Here is a 26,172-nt window from a genome sequence, read left to right as displayed (position 1 = left end):
CTCATTACTCAGAGTAAAGTGTGGACCCGTCTCGAGAGCGTACTCAGCGAGGACGTCACCAGACTCAAATCCTACTTCGACAAGTGGTACCTGAAGATGAACACTTCAAAAACCGTGGCCACTGCATTTCACCTATGCAGTGCTTGGCACACCCGCAGACTGAATGTCCTAGTCGGGGACCAGCCACTCCCATATGAGCCGCATCCAAAATACTTAGGGGTGACGTTGGATCGCAGCCTTACCTATCGGGTGCATCTCGAAGGGGTTGCCCGGAAGATAGAGAAGCGGAATAGTCTTCTGAGGAAGCTGGCGGGATCGACTTGGGGTGCTAGCCAAGCGCTCCTGAGAACGTCCGCCTTGGCACTATGCTATTCCACCGCGGAGTATTGCACTCCAGTGTGGGGTAGAAGCAGAAATGTTGAGAAGGTGGATGTAAAACTTCGCAAGTCGATGCACATAGTGTCAGGAATGCTAGCAACAACTCCTAGAGAATGGGGCCCGATAATGGCAGCGATCCAGCCCCCCGATGTCCAAAGGGAGACGATTACGGGAAACTGGCTGAGTAAGATCAAAGAGAGAGGGAATGGGGATACCTCTCTGATGCGCATAATGGACGGTGCCCCCGTTTCAAGCCAAAATAAGTCCCGGCAACCCTTGTACGCAGAATCCCTGACTACGGACAGAGCTGCACATACGGGATGGAAGTCGGTTTGGACGAATTCAACCCCTCGTGGGGGCGGGGACCTACACTCCTCTAAGCTTGGTGAGAAGTTGCCAGGCTTTGATACCAGTAAGAGGAGACATTGGGTGGCTGCAAATCGGCTTCGGTCGAGGAGCTGCCCAACGGCAAGTGCGTTACATTGGTGGGGTCTTACTACCTGTCCAATTTGTCCCTGCTGTGGACAAGAACCCGAGACAGCAGAGCATCTAGTCGAAAGGTGTGTTGTGATGATGCTACCCGGTGGGTTCGCGACGGTGCACGAATGCGGTCCGGACTTTGCTGATTGGGTCGATCGTCATAACATAGTAGTGTGAACCATAAGAGGCTGCTGCAGTAGTTTGAAGGTGAACAATCAAGATGAGTGGAAATCATGTCAATTGATGTAAGGAGTGCATCTTCAGTGCTGAGCTGGTGTTGGTAGGCAAATTGGTGTGTATCAATGATTCGTTTATTGTGTGCTATATTGACTAACTCACAGTTCATTATTTGTTCTAGACACTTCATCACGATGGGAGTTAATGCGATGGGTCGGAAGTCGTTGAGGCGTGTAGGGGGGTTCTTTTTAGTGATGGGAATGATTTAGCAATGACTATGAAAAATGTTTTTTTCTCTTTTTGAGGAAAATTTTTGTCTGAAATCAAAGCCCTAACTCCACTAAGTAAAAATGTTTTTGAATTTTGAAATTCCATTCATAAATAAACAAGTTATGCAGTTTCAAAGGTGTCATTTTTTTGGATGACCCGCAAAGAGGAAAAAAACGCGAAAATATGGGACGCTTTTTCGGCATTTTTTTCGACCTTTGGTTGTATCTTGCGTAATAAGTGGATTAAAAGATTGAAATTTGGCCATTTTATGGCAAATTTGATAGAGAAAATGATGAAAACATTAGAAGAGTTCTAACTTATATATAAACACACACACACACACACACACGCACACACACACACACAGAGTGACTTGGAACACAATAATTAAAGCCCTGCTGAGATTGTAGATCATATTGCAATCGAAAACTTTTAACATTATAATTTCTTAAATATTTTGTAAATTAAACAGTCACATTATCAGCTGTTTATTGAACCCAAACGCAATGGCAGACGATAAACACCCCTCTGCCAGTGAGACCGCGCAGACATTTTGACTAGTCATGAACTTTAAAACGAGGTCAACAAATCAGAAAGCGCTTTGCCACGACTCGCTCAGACGCTGTTTGGTGCCAAATCGTTTTGAACTTGTGATTCGGGCTGTAGGGGGGCAAAATGGCTTTGTCTTTTACAAATGAAGAGCAAATTAGGATGGTGTTTTGAAAAATACGGGAAAAGTACTCGTCATATTCATTTGAAATTTTACAACCTAAAAGAAGAAATGTTCATGTATTACCTTTGTCAGCGACAAAACCTACACGCCCGGTAGTTTTAGAAATATTTTACTCCAAAGAGTAAAAATCTATTTTTAACGGTCTTCTGGTAATCGTACGAGTTTTGTCGCTTGACATAATCTAAAATGACCTTTTTTCTAACTGTGTGCCAACTTTCAGTCATATTCATCGATAAACAGCGTCGTAATTAATTTTTTAAAATAGCATATACCAAACGGCTTCGTCCCATATTTTGTCGCGAATTTGGGCACTTCGTGAGCGAAAAAGAGGCCCAAAGATTTGTGCGGGATAGTCATTGCTAAATGATTGTGGACATTTTCCATTGATTGGTATGATCTGCTCGTCCACTGATCGTTGGTAAATTTGTTGTAATGGAAAAGAGAGTTGTTCACAGCAGTTTGACAAAACTTCTCCTTTTATCCTATCGGGACCTGGCGCTTTATTCTTTTTGCAAGATTTAAGAACACATGTGACTGTGTCTTGTGTGATTTCCAGTGTTGATGTTGTGTCAGTTGTTGCGATGTTTGTGTTCGATGATGTTATGCTACTGGTTGTTTGTTTGTTTGTTTTTAAGGGTTTTACGGCGCTTGCAACACATTGAGGTTATATCAGCGCCAGTAAAAAGGAAGAAAATGGGATAGTAAAAAGTTCTAGATTTACAATTAAGGCACCCAAGAAAAAGTAAGACATAGGGGAACTGGGAACAAATAGGATCAGATGTAGATTCCAAGAGCATACCATCAATGTACTTAGTCTGATATCACCTGTAAGTCTCACCCAGACACAAGCACAAGATCCAACAAAGAGGAATACACTCAAATGCTTACATTTCATTATACATTAAAAATAACAAAGTTAATAATACATAACAGAGAGATGATTTACAAGGAAAAAAATATCATGTCCCAAAACAATAACTACGCATTTGACTGTTTCCCTCACAGCCAAGGACTCCGGCCAGGGTCGGGACAAAACCAAGCAATCTCATACCAAGACAAAGACAGAAAAGCATGTTGGAAAACAGATATAAGGGGATAGAAGACATGGTATGTACCTCCCTGCCCACTGTGGAGGTAGGGAACCCCACCCAGTTATGCTACTGGGCGTGTCAAATTGGCAGTAAAACTTATTCAATTTGTCAGCATCAAAGTCATTTTTTTGAATATGTCAATTTTGTCAATAAGGCCGTCCCTTGGGGTGCCCAACATGAGCCACAAGTCTTCGCCATTCTGTCCTGTCCTCCATAAGCGTACGCAGCTCCCGGGTGTTGTCCATTCCTGTGTCATCTAGCAGACAGTCAATGTAAGTTTTATTCTGCCTGCCCCTGCTTCTGGTTCGCTCAGGTGGTTCCCATAGCACAAGACTGCTTGCAACCTCCTCCTTGTGTCTCCAGCAGTGCCCCGCAAGTCTCAGTCTTCTCTTGTTTATCCATGGTTTATTGTTTCCAAATATCCTAACTTGTTATCTTTCCAAGCACAAATCACAACAAAAGTTGATGTAACATGTCAACACATCAGTCCATTCGTCTATTGTTCCATTGTCACTCATTAATTCGCTCCACATCTTGCAGTCAAAACAGCCCTGCAGCCTTTTCACGGTTTCCGTCGTCCACCTTTGAGTTTCTATCACGACTGGTTTTTGTGCTGAAGATGAACACTGATGTTGTTAAAACAAAAATAAAAGAAAGCGGTCTTTGTTTAGTCAGACATGATCACATTGCCAAAAAATGTCACTCAGTGTGCAAAATATGCATTAACAAACACAATAAAACATTTTGAAAAAATAAAAGGGGTAGTGTTACCCAACTTACAGATGTTCCTACAACGCGTACCAATAACACTAATGATAAAACTCATGTTCTCATGTGACCTTTTGTCAAAACAGACTATCTAAGACAAAAACGACAGTGTTTCAAACATTGTTGGTGACAAGTAAATGGGGTGGAAATGAATATATTTTTTGACAGTCGGTCGAACGAGACTTTCATTTCTACCAAAGCAGTGAAGAAATTGAAGCATTCCTTTGTCAGTGGGTAAAATGTAAAAATTGCTGATTTTTCTTTCCAAAGGGTTTCTGCTTATCAAACAAAGAATGTGTATGTAATTGATTTTGACCTTGAGGGTAATGCGAAAGAAAGAGTTACTTTGACATAAATAGAACATATCAGTGCAAATTTACACAAACATAAGATCCCATCTGATCTGCTTTCATATTTCCCTCAAAGCAATGTCAGTTTTCTCGTGATGTTAGCGAGACCCACAACATCAATTAAAATATATTGATTGGGCAGGATCAATATTGGAATGCAACAGAATTTTTGTTTGTTTGTTTATTGCTTTAGGTCTCTTCCAACACAAATGAGGTTATATGAGAGACCGCTGAAACAAAAAAACAAAAAAACAACAATGTAAATCAAAAATCATTAAACCTTAAAGATATAAGCTAAATTATAAATAACCAAGAACAAACAGGCAGAAGATTTACAGAAAAAAAAATATCCCCTGTCAAAAATACAATCACAAACCAAAGAAGCAGGATAGGCTAGTAAAGAGAAGAAGAAACGACATCACTATCGGATCGTACACCCATGCGAACATCATAGGTATATGATTCAAGGGTGATGCTCCCATCCAACCACCCGCGCAACAGAATTAGTTCAGGGTCTGTCGGACTAGAAGCACAAAAGACACATTTCAGTATTTGGCTGCTTTCAGACGCCTATTATCACTATCCTGAAAAAAAACCCAAAGTGAACTAAAATCAGCTTCATGCAGACAATTTATTTGTCTAAATGATTTATCTGAGAAAACATTTCAGAAGATTATGGGATTTAAATTACCCGGAATGTGAGCATAAGAATCATGCAACCCCAGTAAACAAGACATTGAAAAATTTTGAGACCACAATTTTAAAGATAGAAGGCAAGTATGAGGTTGGCTTGCCTTGGATAGAAAAGAAGAAACCATTGTTGCAGTCTAATGCCATTGAAGCCTTGCAAAGGTTTGATGGTCTCAAGAAAAAGTTTACTAAAGATCAGAGCCTGCAAGAAGGCTATAACAAAGGTTTAGAAACAATGGAAGCTGATGGCATCATAGAGGAGGTTACGGTAGAACAAGATTGTGGCCCTTTAGTGTTCTACTTACCTCTCAGACCAGTTGTAAAGAATTCAAGTTTGATGCCCAAGATTCGACCTGTTTTTGATGCTTCGGCTACAGGGCCGAATGGTGTTTCCCTGAATGAGTATATGGAGATGGGGCCCAATTTATTGTCACTTTTAAGTGACATACTCGTTAGATTCAGAAGGCACAAGATTGCCATTTGTGGAGATATTGAAAAAGCTTTCCTACAGATTAGTGTTCGTCAAGAGGAATGTGATATTCATAGATTTTTCTGGAAAGTTGACGATATTATTCAAATAATGCGAATTACCAGAGTGCCCTTTGGTAACAAGGCAGGTCTTTTCTTACTGAACGCCACAGTGAGTCATCACTTATCACACTATACCTCAGAGCGAAGAGTAGAATTATCACTGAATATGTATGTTGACGATTGGCTCTCAGGCAGAGATTCAGTTGAAAAAGTTATTGTCATGGTGTCTGACTGAACCTTCCAGCATAATGAGTGAAGCTGGAAGGAAGTTGACCAAAAGGTCTTCTAATAGTTCAGTTGTTGCTGAGAACACACAGCAACATTTTCAAGACAAATTAACCGAAGTTGAACATACCTAAGTTCTTGGGGAATGTTGGAATCAAAAAGCCCATGCTTACATATTTAATTGCATGGCTATTTCTCCTGATGTAATTATTACCAAGCATCTGATTTTAAGTTGCAGTGCTAAAAAAAATTTATCTGCTTGATCCCTTTGCAATTTCAGTCAAGATTTTGTTCCAAAAGGTGTGGGAATTTGAACTTGTATTATTCAAGTTATTTTTTGGCATGATTCTTTACTCTCTAATCATGAATGCATACAAACCAGAAAGTTGTAGAAGGCAAGCAGCGGGAAGGAGTTCTTGAACATTTTCTACGCTGACCTCAACAATTTCCGTATAGACAAAGTCTAACAGACTTTCCATCACATTGCTTGGAATGGCATGTAGATCTATAACTGATTTGTCTTTCTCTTTCATCTACAGACAAGTAAATAAAAAAGGGTAAAAAATTATTCAAAATAACTCAATAATTTCAGTTGAGCCTAAATTTTATACAAGTTAAATAAAAATTACCCGGAAGGAGATTTTGGATTATAATTCAACATGCATATACTAAGCTACTACCACTATCACTATCCAAAGTCCTCCTTGTTAAAGGCATGTGGTTATATCAGGTCGATAATTTTTCAATGAACACTAAACGATATTTATAATGTCTAGAGTGGTATTGTGGACACAAAATTAAAATGGCACTTTTTCAATATGTAACTGACGCAAGATATTTAAATACAGTAGCCAGTTTGGAACTTTGTATACCATTTTGTGTGTTCATTAATGATACAGCGGTATGCATATCTTGGACTGGTACCAGTCCTCGAAACAAATGCTCAATCACTCTTTGAAACACCGGAAAGGGGTTTAGAAGTTTGAGAATTGGGCATTGCATTTGCTTTGCAAGTGATGGGGCATTGGCTATGGTGGGAAACAACAACAGTATTTGGACAAGAATTAAGGGGAAAGCACCAAAATGTACCCAGCTTAAATGCATATACCAGTCCCTAGCACTTTTTATACTAACATGCCTTTAACAAGAGATCACAAACTGGTTTGTATGCCCACAGTGATCTCCTGAGACTTGATATTTGCAACTGTTTGAGACAATAAACACAGAGCATGATACTGAACAAGTTGTAGCTCAAGCAAATCAAAAGTGTCGACAACAAGATGGTTGGTGAGTAGGAAACTATTGAACAATTTGCTGCTTAACTGGGGAGAATTATTGTTATATTATAAAATATATATTATTATCATATTTCACTTCAGCAGAATGACATGCTCAACAAGCTTGTAAATTCAAAGCCAGACTGTTAAAGGAGATATTGCTTGATCAAGTTAAGAAATTGTTGTTTCAATTTGCAATCCCTATTGTTCAGGAATTGGCATGTGTCATCAGTCTTTTCCAGTCAGCACAAGCAGACCCACATGTTTTGAATAAAGAACTTAACATGCTATACAGCAGTCTGAAAGCACGAATTTTCAATGGTGATGATCTAAAAAAGAGCTGAGAAATTGTGATTATGGCTGTAAGTTTGAGATAGAATAAAATATTTGCAAAATGTCAAGACAAACTGGCAGAAAAAGACAGGATTAATGAAACAACTTTCAGATGCCACAGTATGCTTGATTAAGCATTTCACATGTTGAGAAGAAACTGCCACCTTCCATCGAAGATATTGAAACCATGAAAGCAATTTTAAATAGTATCAAAGAAATCACACAAAAATACAAGTCAACAATCTGGATTGGAGGAGATTTCAAACTGCCAGACATAAACTGGGCAGACAGCTCGATTCAGAGTAGCAGGTACCCAAAAGAGCTTAATTCAATAATCGCGGAACAATAACAGATTGTGGCCTACAACAAATTATGAAGGAAAACATACGAGAAAACTCACTTCTTGACTTGTTTTTTATAAACCACCCATCACATGTTGACAAAGTATGTATCTTACCTGGTCTTAGGTCATGATATAGTACAAGTTGATAACCATGTCAAACCTTAAAGAAAAAGACAAGTAAAAAGAAAGATCTATATGTGGAAACATTCAAATATACCTGAAATGAAACAAGAAACTAAACGTCTTGCTAATACATTCTTGGAAAAATTTACCATCGACTCTGACATTTGTGACAAATGGGAACATTTTACCAGCAACATCAAATCTATCCTAAATGATAATGTCCCCCCCCAAAAATACAACTTCAAAAACTCACCAGCCATGGATTAACACACAAACCAAGAGACTTGTTAAAAAGAAAAACAAACAGTATTTAAAGGCCAAAAAAACCCCAACAACTCTGAAGCAGCAAAAGACGACTTCAAAAGATCAAAGCGGAAACTCAAAGAGAATGCCGCAGAGCCCACAGAAAGTATGTTGACGATATAATAAATAATGAGAGTAACAACAATAAAAAAACTCTAGTCATATATCAAAAGTAAAGATAGAGACAAAAGTGGAATTGATACACTAAAAAGACAATAATGGAACATTTCAATCCGATCGAAAAATTAAGGCAAATATATTAAATGACCAGTTTGTTTCAGTTTTCTTAGATCCAACAATCACAAAGAATTATACTTCACATGACCAAGACAATTTGGACATACCTATAATGGAGGACATCAAAATATCTGAGAGAGGTTTTGCAAAGCTTCTAAATGCAATTATGGAACACAAAGGAACCGGTCCTGATGATATACTAGGAAAATTAATTAAAAACTGCTCAGACGAACTAGCATCTACATTGGCACACATTTTCCAGAGTTCACTTAGCCAAGGGAAAGTAGTACCTGATGATTGGAAAAAAGGAAAAATAACACTGATTTACCACCAAAAAAAAAAGGAGAAATATCTAAAGCAGAGAATCATAGACCAGTATCTATTACATCAATCACCAGTAAAATACTGGAACATGTCATATTGTCTAACATTATGAATCATAATATAAATATTTTATTCTATCTCAAACTTACAGCCATAAAATTTGAACAGAATCACCACACGGTTTTAGGGAAAAAAGGTCATGTGAAACACAACTGATCATAACAATCAATAACCTAGCAGAAAACATAAATTTAAAAATTACAAACTGATGCCTCAGAAGAAACTTTTACGACAGCAGAGTGAAACAAAGTTAAAGTGCTACAAAGCCTTTATTAGACCTACACTAGAATATAGTCGTTCAGTCACAAATCAGAAATCCAAGAAATTAAAAAAACTACAAAACAGAGCAGTGAAATTTATAAATCAAAACAACCAAGATAAAAAACATGAGACTGATTTAAATCTCGAACCACTACAACAGAAAAGAAAGCAAGACAAGGTAACAAACGATCAAGTTAAATTACCCCTCGGTGATATTCAACAAAATAAGAGGAAGTCATCCAAGTTTATGATTCCCCACTCAAGAGTAGATACACCTGCACTCGTTCATACCATCGACATTAAGACAGTGGAATAGTCTCACATCTTCAATGGAAGAAAAATACTGTGGTCTGTAACAGAAGAAGAAGGAGGAGGAGGAGGAGGAGGAGGAGGAGGAGGAGGAGGAGGAGGAGGAGAAGAAGAAGAAGAAGAAGAAAAAGAAGAAGAAGAAGAGGTTCTTACCCCACTTGTAAACATGGCATTAAAGTAGTCACTGCTGGCTGCAAGAACTATGCGATGAGCAGGAAAGCATTTCTGATCTACTCTGAGTATTACATCACATAGTTTATCTGCCTTGCGCAGGTTGTTCATTGTAGATAGAATTTCCTTTGAATGAACATCTGTGAATGTCTGGCTATCAGTCATTTTCTGACACTCTATGATGAGTACTGAGAGAAAAGAAAGAAAATAAAAATGTATGTATATATTGTGAGATAGTTCTGTTAAAATACATGTCATAAAAGAAAATAATATCTTTAACAGAGACGAAACTATCATGATTTATATTTACCAATTATTGCACAGACAAATAAACACTGAAAACGATTACAAAAAGAAAGACCTTGATATTTTGTAACAATGAGAAAATAAATTGAAAATGGAAATTCCATTCAGAAATATTTATGTGCAATTTGTCAAATAAATTATTCTATAAAATCCACTATGTCAATAAATCAATGCAAAATGCTATAAGTACCGTAAACAAGTAGAAAGTTGTTATGAAGACCTGAGGGGAGGAGGAGTCAATTGGAAGGGGTTGGAATGGCCAGGGGGAAGAGGTGTTTGTTTGACAGTCGAATCTTTGAGAAGAAAAGAACGTCGAGTAAATATATGAGTGGAAAGTTGAGTAAATTGATAGAAAAATAGATTTGTTTTTACAATCGCAGGCTTCACAGACAATCCCCACCACTCGCTAATATAATTATAACCATCACCTCAGCCAAATTGTGATCGTAATGAAAACTTGAGCTTTAATTTCGTGCAATTTCCCCTGTATATTGTGCTAAAATCGCACATATATATATATTATATCATAAAATATTTAGAACCAGACACACACACTGTTGGCTGTTGGGCGCTATTCCAATAAAAAAAATTTCAACAAAAAATCCTACTCATTCCGACAAAAACATCACTGTTACCTTTCGGATACTCATTTTACACCTGGTTCGGTGAGAGAAAGGTGAGTAAAGAGCCTTTTACAGAAACTCAACTTTGCATCGTTCCAGAGTGGGACTCATATATGGGACATATCAGTCTGGATGCAATTGTCATACAGCACACAAAATATCACCATAATATTCTTACAAAAGTCACGATCAACACCGCCACTACAGCAGCGCTATTATATCGATTGCCATCACCACGAAAACTACTCAACTATCATCACTTCAAAATGAGCATCACCAGCAAAATAATAATAATAATAATAATAATAATAATAATAGATCTTTATTGTCCATAAATATGGCAATTTGTCATTTAGTTACACTTGTTATAATGTTAAACGATAACTAAGATTGAACAGATATTTCACTCCTACTTATTTTCTCTCTCTCTCTCTCTCTCTCTCTCTCTCTCTCTCTCTCTCCTCTCTCTCTCTTCTCTCTTCTCTCTCTCTCTCTCTCTCTCTCTCTCTCTTTCTTTCACACGTGCGATATACACAACATAAACATATTCATTTCGTTTTCAATTTGTTACGATTGTGGCAATTCGACACCAAAAATTATCATCATTATCAATTGGTCAGTTAATCTTACATTAAATAAATTAATCAGTTAATCAGTCAACGAATCAATCCTTGGTTTTTCTGTACCATATGAAATATTCAAAATTTTTATTGCTGATGGAACGAACGTTGATTTATACTTGTTAGTTCTGCATTTAATCTGACAAAACCTTCTCCCAGATGGTAAAAGACTAAATTCATGGTATAAAATATGTTTTTTATTGTTGGTAATTGAGAATGCTTTCCTTTCTATTGCTTTTCCATGAATTCTTTCTACTCCATCAAGAGGATGGTTTATTATTTTTGATGCCTCTTTGATAGATTTTGAAATTTTGATTTATCTTTAAGTCGGCATCCTCCAAACCATATGGTGCAGCCAAACGCAATTACACTTTTAATCAATGAGTCATAAACTCTTAACATAGTTTTCTTCCTTACTTGAAATGTTCTCAATTTCCTTAGGATGTATAATCTTTGGGCAACTTTCTTAGATATTATATTAATATGTTGAGAGAAATTGAGGGAACTATCAATGGTTATTCCTAAATATTTAAAATAGTCAACTATCTCAACATCATCTTTACCGATCGCCACACACTTTAAGTCGTTTTTATTTTTTACACCAAACACCTGTTCTTTCGTTTTTTCAACATTTAATTCAAGCTGATTTTGTTTACACCAATCGGTGAATATATTTATTTGTTTGAAATAATTCTTTTCGGTAACTTTATCTTTTAATAAGCCAAGAATAGCAGTATCATCTGCATATTTCACTATAAAACAATTTTCAAAGGATGGTCTGCAGTCGTTGGTGTATAAGATGTACAGGATTGGGGAACTCACACAGCCTTGGGGACATCCGTTCGACAACGTTCTTTTGTTGGAGATATGTTCACCCAATTTTACACATTGCGGTCTATGGGTCAGAAACTCTTTATACCATTTAATAAGGTAGTTTGGAATATCCATGCTGCACAACTTTTGAAGCAAAATATCTGTGTTCATGGCATTAAAAGCTGACGAAAAGTCGACAAACAGGATTCTGGCGTAATTCGAGGGCGTTTGGTCAAGGTGTTTCGAGATCAAATTTGTGGCGGTTAATAGTGCGTCTTCAACACTGAGATGTTGCTGGTATGCAAATTGGTACGGATCTAGCAATTTCAGGTCATAACATTTTTGTAGGAGCTCAGATTTTAAAATTTTTTCTAAACATTTCATTACACTGCTACCTGAAGAAGATGGCTACGGACAAAGGAAGATGGAGGTCCTCCATTGCTGCCCTAACGGCCAGCAGGCATAATGAGCAGTTAAACAAGAAGTAAGGAAGTTGAACTTAATTTCTATTGTGTTAACAAACAATAATTTTTTTCTACATCGAAAGAGAACTCAATTGAGCTTTTTATTTGGGCGTGGAGAGATGTTTTCTGAATTCAAAATACTTCTCAAAACATTTATTGCCAACGGACACCGTTTAAAGTTTGAAATCTAAAATTAAGGATTTTGCATTTTTAAATCAAATTTTTGTTCACTATAAATCTCATTCTTCCAATCTTTCAAACCCCAAATCTTAACAGGTTAATAAAATCACAAAGCTGTGCAATGTTTTTGTAATCATTGCGTTTCTTATGATTCATTAACACATTTTTCAAAGATTACTGAAGCTGACTTATGTGATTGCATTATGTCGTCTCCAACTAAAAGTTGTGATTTAGACCCCTTAAATACTGCCATTTAAAAAAAATGCATTGATGTAATTTTAACACCATTTACATGTATTGTTAATAATTCGTTGCAGTCAGGTGCTGTACCAGACATTTACAAAGTTGCTCATGTCAAACCCCTTTTGAAAAAACCTGATCTCGATAAAGAGAACTTAAAAAACTATCGCCCTGTCTCTAATCTTCCTTTTCTCTCTAAGATCTTAGAAAAGCTTGTTTTGAAACAATTACTGTCTCATCTTAAAAATAATTGTCTTGAAGAAAAATTTCAGTCTGCTTATAGGCAACATCATTCGACGGAAACCGCACTTGTTAGGGTTGTTAATGATCTCCTCTCTGTTATAGACAATGGTTCATGTTCTTTGCTGAATTTGCTTGACCTATCGTCTGCTTTTGATACTATTGATCACAATCTTCTTCTCAAACGTCTTGAAATTACTTATGGCGTGTCTGGTGCAGCGCTTGATTGGTTTAGGTCATATTTGTTTAATCGTAAACAGATTATTACGGTGGATGAATATAGATCGGAGGAAATCTTTCTTGATTGTGGGGTTCCCCAGGGTTCAGTACTTGGACCCGTTCTTTTTGTTTTGTACGTTGGCCCTCTGTCTAAAATCATCAGAAGTTTTGGTCTGTCTTACCATCAATACGCTGATGATACGCAATTGTACTGCGTTTCCAATACGAGAAATTTACAAGAAGTATCAGCCAATAGTAAAAATTGTATCCAAAGTGTTAAGAAATGGATGAATGAGAACAGACTGAAACTGAATGATGATAAGACGGAGGTGCTGTATGTGGGGAACAGGAAGTGGAAAAGTGAAACAGATTTGAAGTTGGGGGATGCCTCTATTCAAATTGTTGACAAAGTGAAAAACCTTGGCACATTCTTAGACTCTGGACTGTCGATGGAGCATCAGGTTAATAATTTGGTTAGATCTCTCTTTTTCCAACTAAAAAAGATTGCTTCCATTAGACGGTTCATATCTGAGGAGGTGACCAAGCACCTGGTTGTGTCCCTCGTACTATCGAAATTGGATTATTGTAATGCTCTGTTGTTTGGCGTTTCGCAATACAATCTGAAGAAACGTCTTCAGATTGTCCAAAACAGCGCTGCCAGACTAGTATTCATGAAGCGTAGGTGCGACTCTGCCGGACCTCTACTTCATGACCTGCATTGGCTGCCTGTTGGGAAAAGAATTAAATTCAAAGCTTGTGTTTTAGTGTATCGTTGTCTTGAAGGTACTGCCCCTTCCTACCTTTCAGAACTAATTGAAAGATATTCAAAACCCCACCCCTTACGTTCGGCCAGTGATTCCACAAAACTAGTTGTCCCTCGAATTCGGAAAAATGCTGGAATGAGATCCTTTTCTCATTTCGGACCCTCTATTTGGAACGCCTTACCGCAGAGCATTCGTGAAAAAGAATCTTTGTCTATTTTTAAACGTTCGCTTAAAACATATTTGTTTCGATTTTAGTAGATGGTATGAGAAGCAAGATAGGTTTGGTTTGTGTTGTGTGTTGTGTTGTGTGTGTGTGTGTATGTGTGTGTGTGTGTGCTTGTGTGTGTGAATGAGTATGTTTCAGCCAAAGTAATTTGTAATTTAAGCGCTTAGAGTCTGGTGTCTCGGAGTTATAGCGCTATATAAGTTTTCAGCATTATTATTATTATTATTATGAGGGTGAATGAAGTCAAGTGTCTTGCATTTATATCTGTGTATAAACGGTTGCGTGTGCAAGGCATGGGGGGATGGGGGGGGGGGGGGGGGGGGGGGGGGGGGGGGGGAGGGGAGTATAAAATATAGGAGAGACAAAGAGAAAAAGAGAAAGAAAGAAAGAGAAAGATGGGAGGGGAGGGGGATTAAATGTGTTGTGCATGAACAGGTGAGTGTAATGTTTAGTCGTGTGCGCGTTCAACACAGAAGCAGATTTAATAGTCAATTTTAAATGTTTGGGATTGACTCACAATTTAAGACATCAGAAAATCAATTGGATCACGAGATGAAAGGCTAAGCAGTCATAAAACAATATAGAAGATCTACAGATGACATCAAAATTTGAGAACATTGGATTTATATAGCAAATGGTAGGTTTATAAAAACAATAAGTTTAAGATTTTTCAACATATTTACCTGAAAAATTAGATACCGTACATAAATTTCAATAAAAATGGATTTGACTGTGATAAAATTTCAGACTTGTACTTGTATCATTTTTAATCTGGAGGCTCTCTCTCTCTCTCTCTCTCTCTCTCTCTCTCTCTCTCTCTCTCTCTCTCTCTCTCTCTCTCTCTCTCTCTCTCTCTCTCTCTCTCTTTGTTCAATTTTTAATTCCACTAATTTATTGGAGTTTGAGATACAGCCATGATTGAAATATAAAAAAAGCTGAACTGAAAAGGCGTTCTTTATTTTGGGGTTTTTATTTTCCTCTTTGAGGGTCATCCAAATTAATAACAACTTTGAAGACGTCTAGCCTATAATCCTTTTTTTTAAATTCATTGATGGATTTTCAAAATTCAAATAGAAATTTGCTATCTTAGCACAGTATTTCAGTATTTCCCTAAAAGAATAGAAAAGCAAAATAAATATTTTACATTGCGAAACGTAATAAGATAAAGGGATATCTACAAGCCTGATTCTGTTTACATTTATCCTAAAGTTTCTATCTAAAGTAACTAAGCTATGTTTCTTGTCAGTGTCTTGGCTTCATCGGCATAGATCCCGTTTCATGAACAGTTCATCAACTCATCATATCTTCTCCCGTTTCATGAACAGTTCATCAACTCATCATATCTTCTATCTATAAAATTAATTTAGATCTCTAATTCATCTACCGTTGCCCGCCATCTACGCATAAAGAAGCTAGATCTATCACTTCCATCTACAGACTGTCTATTAGAGGTTACTATACAATTACTATCTAGACCTATAAAAAAATTAACGAAGGAACGAGGTTGAAGCCACTCACCTCTTTGTAATTGTTTTTAATTTTAGCCAGCCATTTTTATGAGTAGACGTTCTCATTAAATTGTATCAGACTGTAAACGGTCAAGGTTTCACACAGTTTTGTGTGTTGGTACGTTACCATCATTTCATTATATCCGGCTGGCGGAATGGTGTGAATAAGTTACCTAAGCACATAACATCTCAATCATCAATACTCGCGGCCAAAAACGCTGTGATTTTTCTCGCTGTGATTATTGTCTGGGAATTGGGAATAACGAATATTGGTTATCCCCAGACACCTGTCTGGGAATAACGAAAATTCGTTATTCCCAGACACATATTTGAAACTCCGCCCTTTTAAACAATTATCCACATTCCAGAATATGGAATGTTTCCAAATGCATACATAGAAATAAGAAAGTCAATAAAATATCTATAAAAACATAAAATTAACCAACAATAAATCAGTTGTTACTGTAACTATAACTAATGTTGCTCATAACATACTCCTATCATATGTATCTAATCACTTCATTATCATTGTTACTCTCAGTATGTTTGGATTCACTACACCCTCTTCCTGTTCTACCCTTCGATATTAAAGTCAGTCTGCTAGCTTGACAACTCTGCGTCCAGTGTCTTATAGAGCAGTAAAGTTAGGTGCCCAAAACGTAAACAAAGGTCGAGAAGCACGTGGCAAACCACATGTTCCTGTCTTGACAGCTCACGTTCCAATGTAAATAATAGAAAAAAATAACCTTTAAAATTTGGCTGTTAGGTGGCAAAAGAAACGCATATTCATAAATACTCGATCATGCATCAAATAATGTCTAGATATGGATATTTTATGGAACAAAAGGTAAAATTTTCTAAAATTTATCAAAAGTTACAGTCTATCTATTTTTAGACCAGAGCAAATTATTGCGCTGGTGTGAACAAAACGAGAATTATTCGGAGCCTGATTTTCATAATAATTTAGCCTTATATTATTATTTCTGCAACTGTTAGATTTTATGTAAACATATTTTCAATACTGAAAGTGTATTGCCTACAACTCAAACTACAAAATTGGGAGACCTATATTGTGCGTAAATTGTTCCGGTCCCTAACGGAAATCACTAGCAACTTGTTATTGTTTACGTTAGGGGCACCTAACTTTACTGCTCTATATTCCTAACTTAAGAAGCATTATTCACATGTTGGCAGCGGTGGTGAACTAATCTTTGATTTTACAATTATGAACTACAAGTCTAGCTTGTTTGTAGCTCCATTTCGCCCGTGCCGTAAGTAAAAACTTATCTCTGAGTTCACCGTAACGAAAAGACACCATCTTTGACACTCCCATATCGATTCTTCAAATTCGATATATCGATTCCTCGAATTCGATCTAATCAACTGTAAACAATGGCTTCTGCACCTGCATCAACCTCTTCTGCTGGTCTTCACAATGTTGCTACGGCTACCAACATTGCTCCTCCTCCCCCTCTCAATCTTTCAACTTCTCCACTGGACAATTGGAAGCTATTCAAGCAAACTTGGGAGAATTACTCCATAATAACAGACCTCAACAGCAAAGAAGAACAATTTAAAAAATCAATGTTTCTCCACTGCATTGGAAATGACGCTTTACGTCTGATAAACACCTTCACTTTCACTGATGATGACACTCTCGCACATTTTATTGATACCCTTAACACTCATTTCGTGGGAGCAGTCAATGAAACGTATGAACGCTATATTTTCAACCAACGATCACAAAAAGAAGGTGAAAGCATCGATTTGTTCGTCACAGATTTGAAAATTCTTGCAAAAACTTGTAACTTCTGCAACTGCATGCATGATTCAATCCTCCGTGATAGAATTGTTTTAGGCATCAGAAACGCATCAACACGCAAAAGATTACTACAAGAGAAGAAACTTACTCTCGATAGATGTATTGACATTTGCAAGGCTAGCGAATCTAGTGAGACCCAATCAAGGGTCATAAATCTTCCTGACTCCCTACACAAACTGTCCTTCAAGTCTAACAACTCACACAAATTGAAACAACGTACCTTGCCTAATTCTAAAAATCAACGACCTCCTTTCAGCAAACCACCGCCCTCAATGCCATTTCGTCCTCCAACCAGGCCTCCAACTTCTACTCAAACTCCTCGCAAATGTAAATTCTGTGCCTTAACTCACATTTTGCGCAAAGAATTATGTCCAGCCTATGGGAAAACATGTGGGCAATGTCGTCAACCTAACCATTTTCGAGTGTGTTGCCCCTCTGCAAATCGCACTCATCTGCTAGAAACAAACGCTGACAATGACTATGATCATCACAATGAAGAATATCTTCTTACCCTTGGCAATGATAAAAAAGCCGTTTTCATAAACCTCTTAATGGACACAAAAACAATTGCATTTCAAATAGATTCTGGATCCTCAGTTGACGTTATTCCTCAACGTTTCCTAAAACCCAGCGACAAAATCTCTCCTTGCCTTAAAACAGTAAAATCTTACACAAACCAACCCCTTGAAGTGTTAGGACAAATCTGTAAAACTCTCACCAACCCCAATGATTCCAAATCGTTCAAGACAACGATGCTAGTCGTGAATACTACTCTTTCTCCCATCCTTGGGAAACAAACCAGTGAAAGGATGGGAGTATTAAAAATAGATTATGAGAACTTTGAACACATTTTCTCGCTTACATCCCCTGCTGAGAAAATCATAAGTGAATTTGATGACATTTTTGAAACCAACATTGGCTGTTTGCCCAATACTGTCAAACTTACATTAAGAAAATGACGTTACCCCGGTTAATTCAAAACCCGCTAGACTCCCAATCGCTCTCAGAGACAAAGTAAAAATTGAACTTCAGCGTCTCACAACTCTCAATGTCATTGAACCTGTAAATACACCCACTGATTGGTGTAGCAGAATGGTCGTTGCTACAAAACGCTCCGGTGATCTACGGATATGCATAGATCCAAAACCACTAAACAACTCACTCGTCAAAGAAACATATCAACTACCAGTTCTCGATGAAATATTGCCACATTTGCAACAAGCACGTCTTTACTCGAAACTTGACGTAAAAAGCGCATTCTGGCACTGTAAACTTGATAAGGATTCCAGCTCACTGACAACTATGGCTACACCTTTTGGCCAGTATAAATGGAATCGCTTACCCTTTGGCCTATGTGTCTCCAGCGAAATTTTCAAAAACATTTATCAAGCGCTCTATCCGACTTGCCTGGTGTCTTCTATGCCATTGATGACATTATTGTCACAGGATCTGGTTCTACTGACAATGAAGCTGCTTTGGACCATAACAAAAATCTCATCGCATTGCTCACCAGATGTAGACAAATGAATATTGCCCTAAATAAAGAAAAACTTGATCTCTGCAAAAACAAAATTTCATTTCTTGGCCACATCATTTCCACTGATGGTCTACAACCTGACCCTGATAAAGTGAAAGCCATTCTGGAAATGTCACCCCCTGATAGTGTAAAAGGAGTACAACGACTCGTCCGTTTCATATCTGGCAAAATTTCTGCCCAATCTTTCAACAGTAATCCAACCAATTCGTCAATTACTGCAAAAGAACATTAATTTTCAGTGGGGTACTGCTCAAAAAACTGCTTTCGAAACTATCAAACGCTTGATTACGAATGCACATGTCCTTGGTTATTTCTCCTCGCAGAAAAGCATCGTAATCCAATGTGACTCGTCTGAGCATGGTCTTGGTGCTGCACTCCTCCAAAATGACCGACCAATCGCTTATGCCTCTCGCGCTCTCACAGATACAGAAAAGCGTTACTCCCAGATCGAGAAAGAAACACTTGCCATTATTTTTTCGTTAAAGAAATTCCACCAATACATCTTTGGTAAAAAGGTACTTATACACTCTGACCACAAACCCCTTGAATCAATCATCAAAAAACCTCTTTCTTCAATGCCTCGCCGACTTCAAGGCATGATGCTCAGGATCCTTGAACACAACGTTGAAATTGCATATAAGAAAGGCTCCACAATGTTCCTTGCTGACACACTCTCTAGATCTCACCTATCCGATAATTCTGGTTACGAAGAATTCGAACAAATTAATTATGCAAATGAAGCTTCAGTTAGACCTGAACGCCTAATAAAATTTCAACAAGAAACTGATCTAGATCCAAACCTAGCTCTCTTAAAAACCTTCATTCAAAATGGTTGGCCAAATAATTCAGACATTCCACAACCTCTAAAACCATACTTTAACTTCAAACATGCCCTCTCAATCTCTGATGGCATCATCTTCAAAGACCATCAACTAGTTGTACCAACTACCTGCAGGAAAGAAATGAAAGAAGCACTCCATTCCTCTCATCGTGCCACTGATGCTTGTTTGAGAAGAGCTCGGGAAACCCTTTTTTGGCCGTCAATGAACTCCGAAATAAAGGACTTCATAAATAATTGCAAAGGATGTCAAATCTATGCCCAAAGAAACCCAAGAGAACCATTAATTCCTCACGAAATTGCAACTTATGCTTGGGAAAAGATTGGATTGGACATTTTTTACTTCTCCAACAAAACGTACATAGTACTTGTTGATTATCTTACTGATTTCTTTGAAATCGAGAAACTGGAAAATGAAGCATCAGATACAGTAATAAAGACTCTGAAAACTCATTTGCTCGCTACGGTATCCCAAATACAGTTATCTCTGACAATGGACCCTGTTTCTCTTCACAAACGTTTAAGGAATTCTCCATGGCTTATGATTTCAATCACCAGTTCAGTTCTCCGTACCATCTTCAATCAAACGGAAAAGCTGAAAACGCAGTAAAGCAAGCCAAAACTTTATTGAGAAAATCCCTTGAAACCAGATCTGATCCATTCTTAGGACTTCTTGAAGTAAGAAACACTCCTGACTCAACAACTGGTTTAAGTCCTGCCCAAAAATTCCTCTGCAGAAAACTCAGATCGGTTGTTCCATCAACACAACGTTCTCTCCAACAAAGAACCTCCAGTTACCCTACAATCATCCAACAAAAACAATCTAATGCGAAAAAACAAAAACATTATTATGATCGACAAACTAAGTCCCTCCCCACTTTCAAACCAGACACCAAAGTCTTCATTCAACCCATCAAACTTCGAGATCGTAAATGGACACCCGTATTATTATTAAAACGACTGATCCTGTATCCCGATCATACCTGGTCAAAACACCCCATGGAACTGTTGTTCGAAACCGCACTCAACTCAGAATTAGACATATGAATATGAACGATGTTAATGAGACCATGTCTGATATTGATTACCCTTTAGGCTCAAACTCTACCACACACACTCCTCAAAACACCACTACCACCAACCACAACCCACCTCCCATTGCCTTGACTTCTTCGACCGCTCAAACCCGAACACCTACCAACCTGAGAATCTCACCATCCAAAATCCCCATTCGTACCTCTTCTCGTGGTAGAATCATTAAAACCCCGATGCATTATTCCCCATAATTTTTTTTTCTCATTTCAATTTTCAGATGCTATACTATATTATATATGTACAACTAGATGTAAATGATACATCCTTTTCTCATCTTCATGATTCATATTCCATTCTAACAACATTTCTTTAACTTTAACTTTAACCAATCAGTATCTACTTCAAATCTCATATATATGATTTCCCTTTGTTGTACGTTCAATTTCTTAAGTGTAAAACAGTAACCTTATTTTTGATTTCTTTTATTAAATAAGAATTATAATATTAGGTCATAATCCTGATATTCATTTCTATGATTTGTTTCCAAGTTTCAAAATAACATTTTACTTTAATTTTAATCCTAATTTGTCTCAAGCTCAGCTATTCCTATAATGACAACTTTACCACTTATAACAGATTTTAAGTTGTAAACCATCCTATATCTAAATGTTGGTTAAAGATAATTCACTACACTATCCACTTAAATCATTGTCCCCAACTTGAACTCAATTAGATTTGTTTTAATATCCTAAATTTCGTTTCATTCATTTCAAACCCAAAAGGGAAAGGATGTAACTATAGCTAATGTTGCTCATAACATACTCCTATCATATGTATCTAATCACTTCATTATCATTGTTACTCTCAGTATGTTTGGATTCACTACACCCTCTTCCTGTTCTACCCTTCGATATTAAAGTCAGTCTGCTAGCTTGACAACTCTGCGTCCAGTGTCTTATATTCCTAACTTAAGAAGCATTATTCACAGTTACTACATAACAATATGCGTCGACTTCGAAGTGGGTGTCAGCGCCGAATGGTTAAGTCGACTGCCCTGGAAGGTTTACAAGAATCGACGTTGTGGGTTCGAATCCCGTCTTCTTTTTTACAGGACGTTGCAAAGGATAAATGTCCCATCCATCCCTCCCCCCCCCCCCCCCCCCCCCCCCTCTCTCTCTCTCTCTCTCTCTCTCTCTCTCTCTCTCTCTCTCTCTCTCTCTCTCTCTCTCTCTCTCTCTCTCTCTCTCTCTTGGTTCCTTTCTAGCAAATTGTCATTTTCGTCCCCACTCCGATCTCAAAAAGTATTTAAAAAGAATAAATAATTAAAAAACAAACACAAATATTCAGAGAGCGACTAAATGGTCAGATAGAGGAGAGAAAAAAACAACACAAAAACAATAATAGATCTAGAGCAATTTAAATAATGAAATAATATTATCGGAGAAATAAAAAATTCAACTGATTACTGATTAAAAAACTCTTCCTCGGAGCAAAAGTGAAAACAGTGAACATCAATTGGGAAGAAAAAAAAAAAGGGGGGGGGGGGGGGGGGGGCGGGGGTGCGATTGGATTCGAATCTGTGCAGCTAAAAGGAGTAAAATGAAAGGTGGCCTAACCCACTCAGTTGTCTATCCACACCGCTATCGATGTATCTTAAAATTCATATATGAGCTAGATAATTTTCCACCATCTTTGCTTCCTTGTTTTGATAGTTATTTTCATCTCTGATTCGAATATGTTGTTGGATCTAGTTTTGTCGACGTGTGATAATAAATTGTATTGTCTTGTGTGAAGAGGACAGGAAAATAACAGGTGATGTCGATGTTGGGCTTTGGGACGAACAACACCTTGGCAACTTCGTCCGCGAAATTAACAAAAATTCCCGGCCATCATCAATATCCCCAAAATTGTGGCCAGAATGAACAAATTATAGAAACAAAAGAGGATCAATAAAATTAGGTGGCGTTTTTATACACCTCCGTTGGAGGTGTACAAAAACGCACCGTTTTTATGCACCTCCGTTGGCGGTGATGGTCAAGTTGTTGCTGCATACGTCCATGAGGTTTAAATAGTTTTAGATTGTAGTTTAGCACGCTGCTTAGTGATTACCGATGTACAATGATAATAAATTTTAATTTATTAAGAATAATAACAATAATTTAAAAAATCAAAAGTAAAAAGAAACATGGCACACAAATACTGATCTCAAATAAATAAATAATTTTAGAAAATTAAAATCGAAGTTTTTTAAAAACATGATAAAAAGTTTTTGAAAAAAAAAAAAAAAAGAAAGAAAAAAAAAAAAGCAAACAAAAACAAAGTAAATCCAAAAAAAAGTCAACATTGGGAATCGAACCCGGTACTTTCAAGGTTGGAGTCTGACAGCTTGTCCACTGCGCTACGGAGCCACCTGACTGTTCATCACATTTAATAAGGTCTTTCTAAAGCATTATTTTACCTTCAATGCAACTTCTATTTTCTGGTTTTATATTTCGATTTTTTAAATTATTCATATTTTTATATAAATTTATTAACAAAGACATCCTACAGATGTCACAATATAACTTTCGCCATGTCCAAATGAAGAAACACAATATCGCTAATGAAATTGGGTGGAATGCGCATGCGTGACGGAGGTGTATAAAAACGATCCGTTAAGATACACCGTCAACGGAGGTGCATAAAACACTACGATAAAATTAACAGGTAGGTAGGTGGTGAAAATTTAAATGGTTGGTGGATTATGAACAGATTGATGATTAACAACTTTCTTCCTGGTTGAAAATTAAAAAAAAAAGAATTACCAGTTTGACCTTTTCAGATCAAAGTGACAAAAGAAATTTCATTGATCCATTTGCTTTAAAATATTTTTTTAAAGCTGGATTTGACATTTGATCACTATAAACTTTCATCTTGTGTCAATATCTCTTGATATTGACTGTTTTGGGACACAAATGACCACAAGCATTTTTTTTTTTCAGAATATTTGGTATTTTTCACGTCTAGTTTGGCATTTTGCATAAAAATCTTTCTGCCCATGTGCTACATAGGGATAACCAATCTCGTTATTCCCAGACAGATGGCAGCCGATTTTTCTCAGTAGTGTTGGGTTATTCGGTCGCTTTTACCCGATCGACGCTCGAGCGCCAAGCCACAAATAATCGCTGATCAAAATGCCTGAAGAACAAGCGGGTAAATCGAGCGAGCGGGTAAGACGAGCTGAGACGAGCGAGCGGAGGGGAAACGAGTCTTTCGAATAATTTCAAACAATACCAATACCGTTTGCCGTCCGATACCAATTGCCAACGTTTGCACATTGATTCCGAGCAATGCTGTGGGGTGTTTCTTTTTTACGAACGGAGTGCCTACGTACAAGGTAACTTTTGAGCAGCAGCAGTGGGAGTCAAATTGTGACCAAACTCGCCCATAAGAAAGTTATGACTGGAAATTGCCGTTCGCTTTTACTACTAAGTTTTAGGGGGATTCAATTAAAGATGCATAACTTCGTTATAAAGAGGAATATCGCAGATATCTTGGTATCACTATTTTCGTTACCAACCGGGCACCTAGCCTCAGGATCTACGTCACGGTAACAGTAACATACATGGTAACCTTGAATCTCGCCTTTAATGGATTATATTGTATTGTTTGATTATTTTTTTTAAAATAACACACACGGGTTCACTCCCCAATGGTGTACACTTCCCTGAGTCCCAGGTTCACTCCCCACAGCTACCTACTTCCCATAACTTTGACGGGTTTCGTAAAAAAGACACACCGATGCGGTGCTCTTTTTTATTTGTGCCTCGTCCCTCACTCCTCGTCAGATCGCCCATAAGAAAGTTATGACTGGAAATTGCCGTTCGCTTTCACTACTAAGTTTTAGGGGGATTCCATTAAAGATGCATAACTTCGTTATAAAGAGGAATATCGCAGATATCTTGGTATCATTATTTTCGTTACCAACCGGGCACCTAGCCTCAGGATCTACGTCACGGTAACAGTAACATACATGGTAACCTTGAATCTCGCCTTTAATGGATTATATTGTATTGTTTCGTCAGTGTATCGGGGTAGCAGGGAAATTCGTGTAGGTGTATCACGTGTGTGTGACAAGACTTCATTAAGTCTACTATACTTTGACTATCACACACACACACACACACACACACACACACACACTAAGGCTATTTCTATGACACACACGCATCCATCTTACAATGAACACGAGGCAACAGTTGCAAAACGTTAACTTTGAATATGGAATGTTTCAATGTTAGATGCCTGTATATTCTTTGTTAGTTACCATCATCATCATCATCATCATCATTAGGGGCAGCGTGGCTTAGCGGTACGGTCTTTGGTTCGCACCCGAAAGGTACCGAGTTCGATCACCCGCCGCTGCACTGTGGGGCTTCGCCCTAGCTCAATTTGCGGGGCTGCATTGCGGCTGACGCATGAGTTAGGCTATTCCAGTCTTCCCTTACAATAGACCTTGGAGACAGATCTCCCCTATGGGATGAATAATGGAAATTTTATTTATTATTATTATTTTTTTAAAAATGTATTTACCGTCACCATCATTATCAGCAGAAGCTGCAGCAGCATCATCACCACCACCACCAACACCCTAATAATAAATAAAATAAATATGAACACATTTTAATGTAATAATCAATCAAAATATCTCAATTCAGAAATCAAGTAAACGTAGAATTCACAAAGTACTCCTAAAAGACAAAAGGTAATAAAACACAAATACAGTGCAACCCCTGGATAATGACATCGTCCGGGGCCGGGAAATTATGTCGTTATTCCGGGGTTTTCAAGATGGCGAGAAAAGGGAATGGGATTCGCGGACCAGTGACCGAGAGAAGAACTTTAGAATGTGTATTTCTCTTGATTACTAAGTGTTTACCAGTTACGCTTCTCTATCCAATGTGTATTGTCATTGTTTTGATCGTAACCAGTGCTCAAACGCCATTTAACCAACTAAGAATAAATCAAGAAAATCCATAGCCAATATCAATATGATAACACCGCACAAGAACACAGATGCACACATCTAGTTTTGATTCCAATTAAAATCCATGCTGTTGATGATTTTTAATACCGAAATTTTTATTTAAGGGCATCAAAATTTACAGGCACTTGATATTAGGAGATCCACATTTTCCGATAAAAAAATAACTAAACAAAAAAAAAAAAAAAACCCCAAAAAAACCCCCAACCAAACAAAAAAAAAACAAAAAAAAAACAAAAAAAACAAAAACAATGTATTAATCACAACAATATCAAATTTG

General features: G+C 37.5%; 1 protein-coding gene across 4 annotated transcripts in view; it reads right to left on the bottom strand.

Moving 5' to 3' along the window:
* Positions 1–26,172, bottom strand: part of LOC144975029 (kelch-like protein 12) — a 138,274-nt gene that overhangs the window by 104,771 nt on the left and 7,331 nt on the right. For 2 of the 4 annotated variants that reach the window (XM_078918674.1, XM_078918677.1), the window contains exons 1-4: positions 15,648–16,262; positions 9,931–10,033; positions 9,417–9,622; positions 6,073–6,226 (exon numbers count right to left, since the gene is read on the bottom strand). In XM_078918674.1, the coding sequence (XP_078774800.1) occupies positions 6,073–6,226; positions 9,417–9,599 (337 nt within the window). In that variant the 5' untranslated portion in view covers positions 9,600–9,622; positions 9,931–10,033; positions 15,648–16,262. Of the gene's footprint in view, positions 1–6,072; positions 6,227–9,416; positions 9,623–9,930; positions 10,034–15,647; positions 16,263–26,172 lie in introns of those variants that run through there. The other 2 variants (XM_078918675.1, XM_078918676.1) reach the window with 2 other exon arrangements.

Source organism: Berghia stephanieae, chromosome 6 (assembly GCF_034508935.2).
Source record: "Berghia stephanieae isolate SIO BIC M18660-M18661 chromosome 6, UCSD_Bste_1.3, whole genome shotgun sequence".
Classification (NCBI taxonomy): Eukaryota; Metazoa; Mollusca; class Gastropoda; order Nudibranchia; family Aeolidiidae; genus Berghia; species Berghia stephanieae.
Note: the sequence above shows the minus strand (reverse complement) of the source record. Positions and strands in the feature narration are given on the sequence as shown.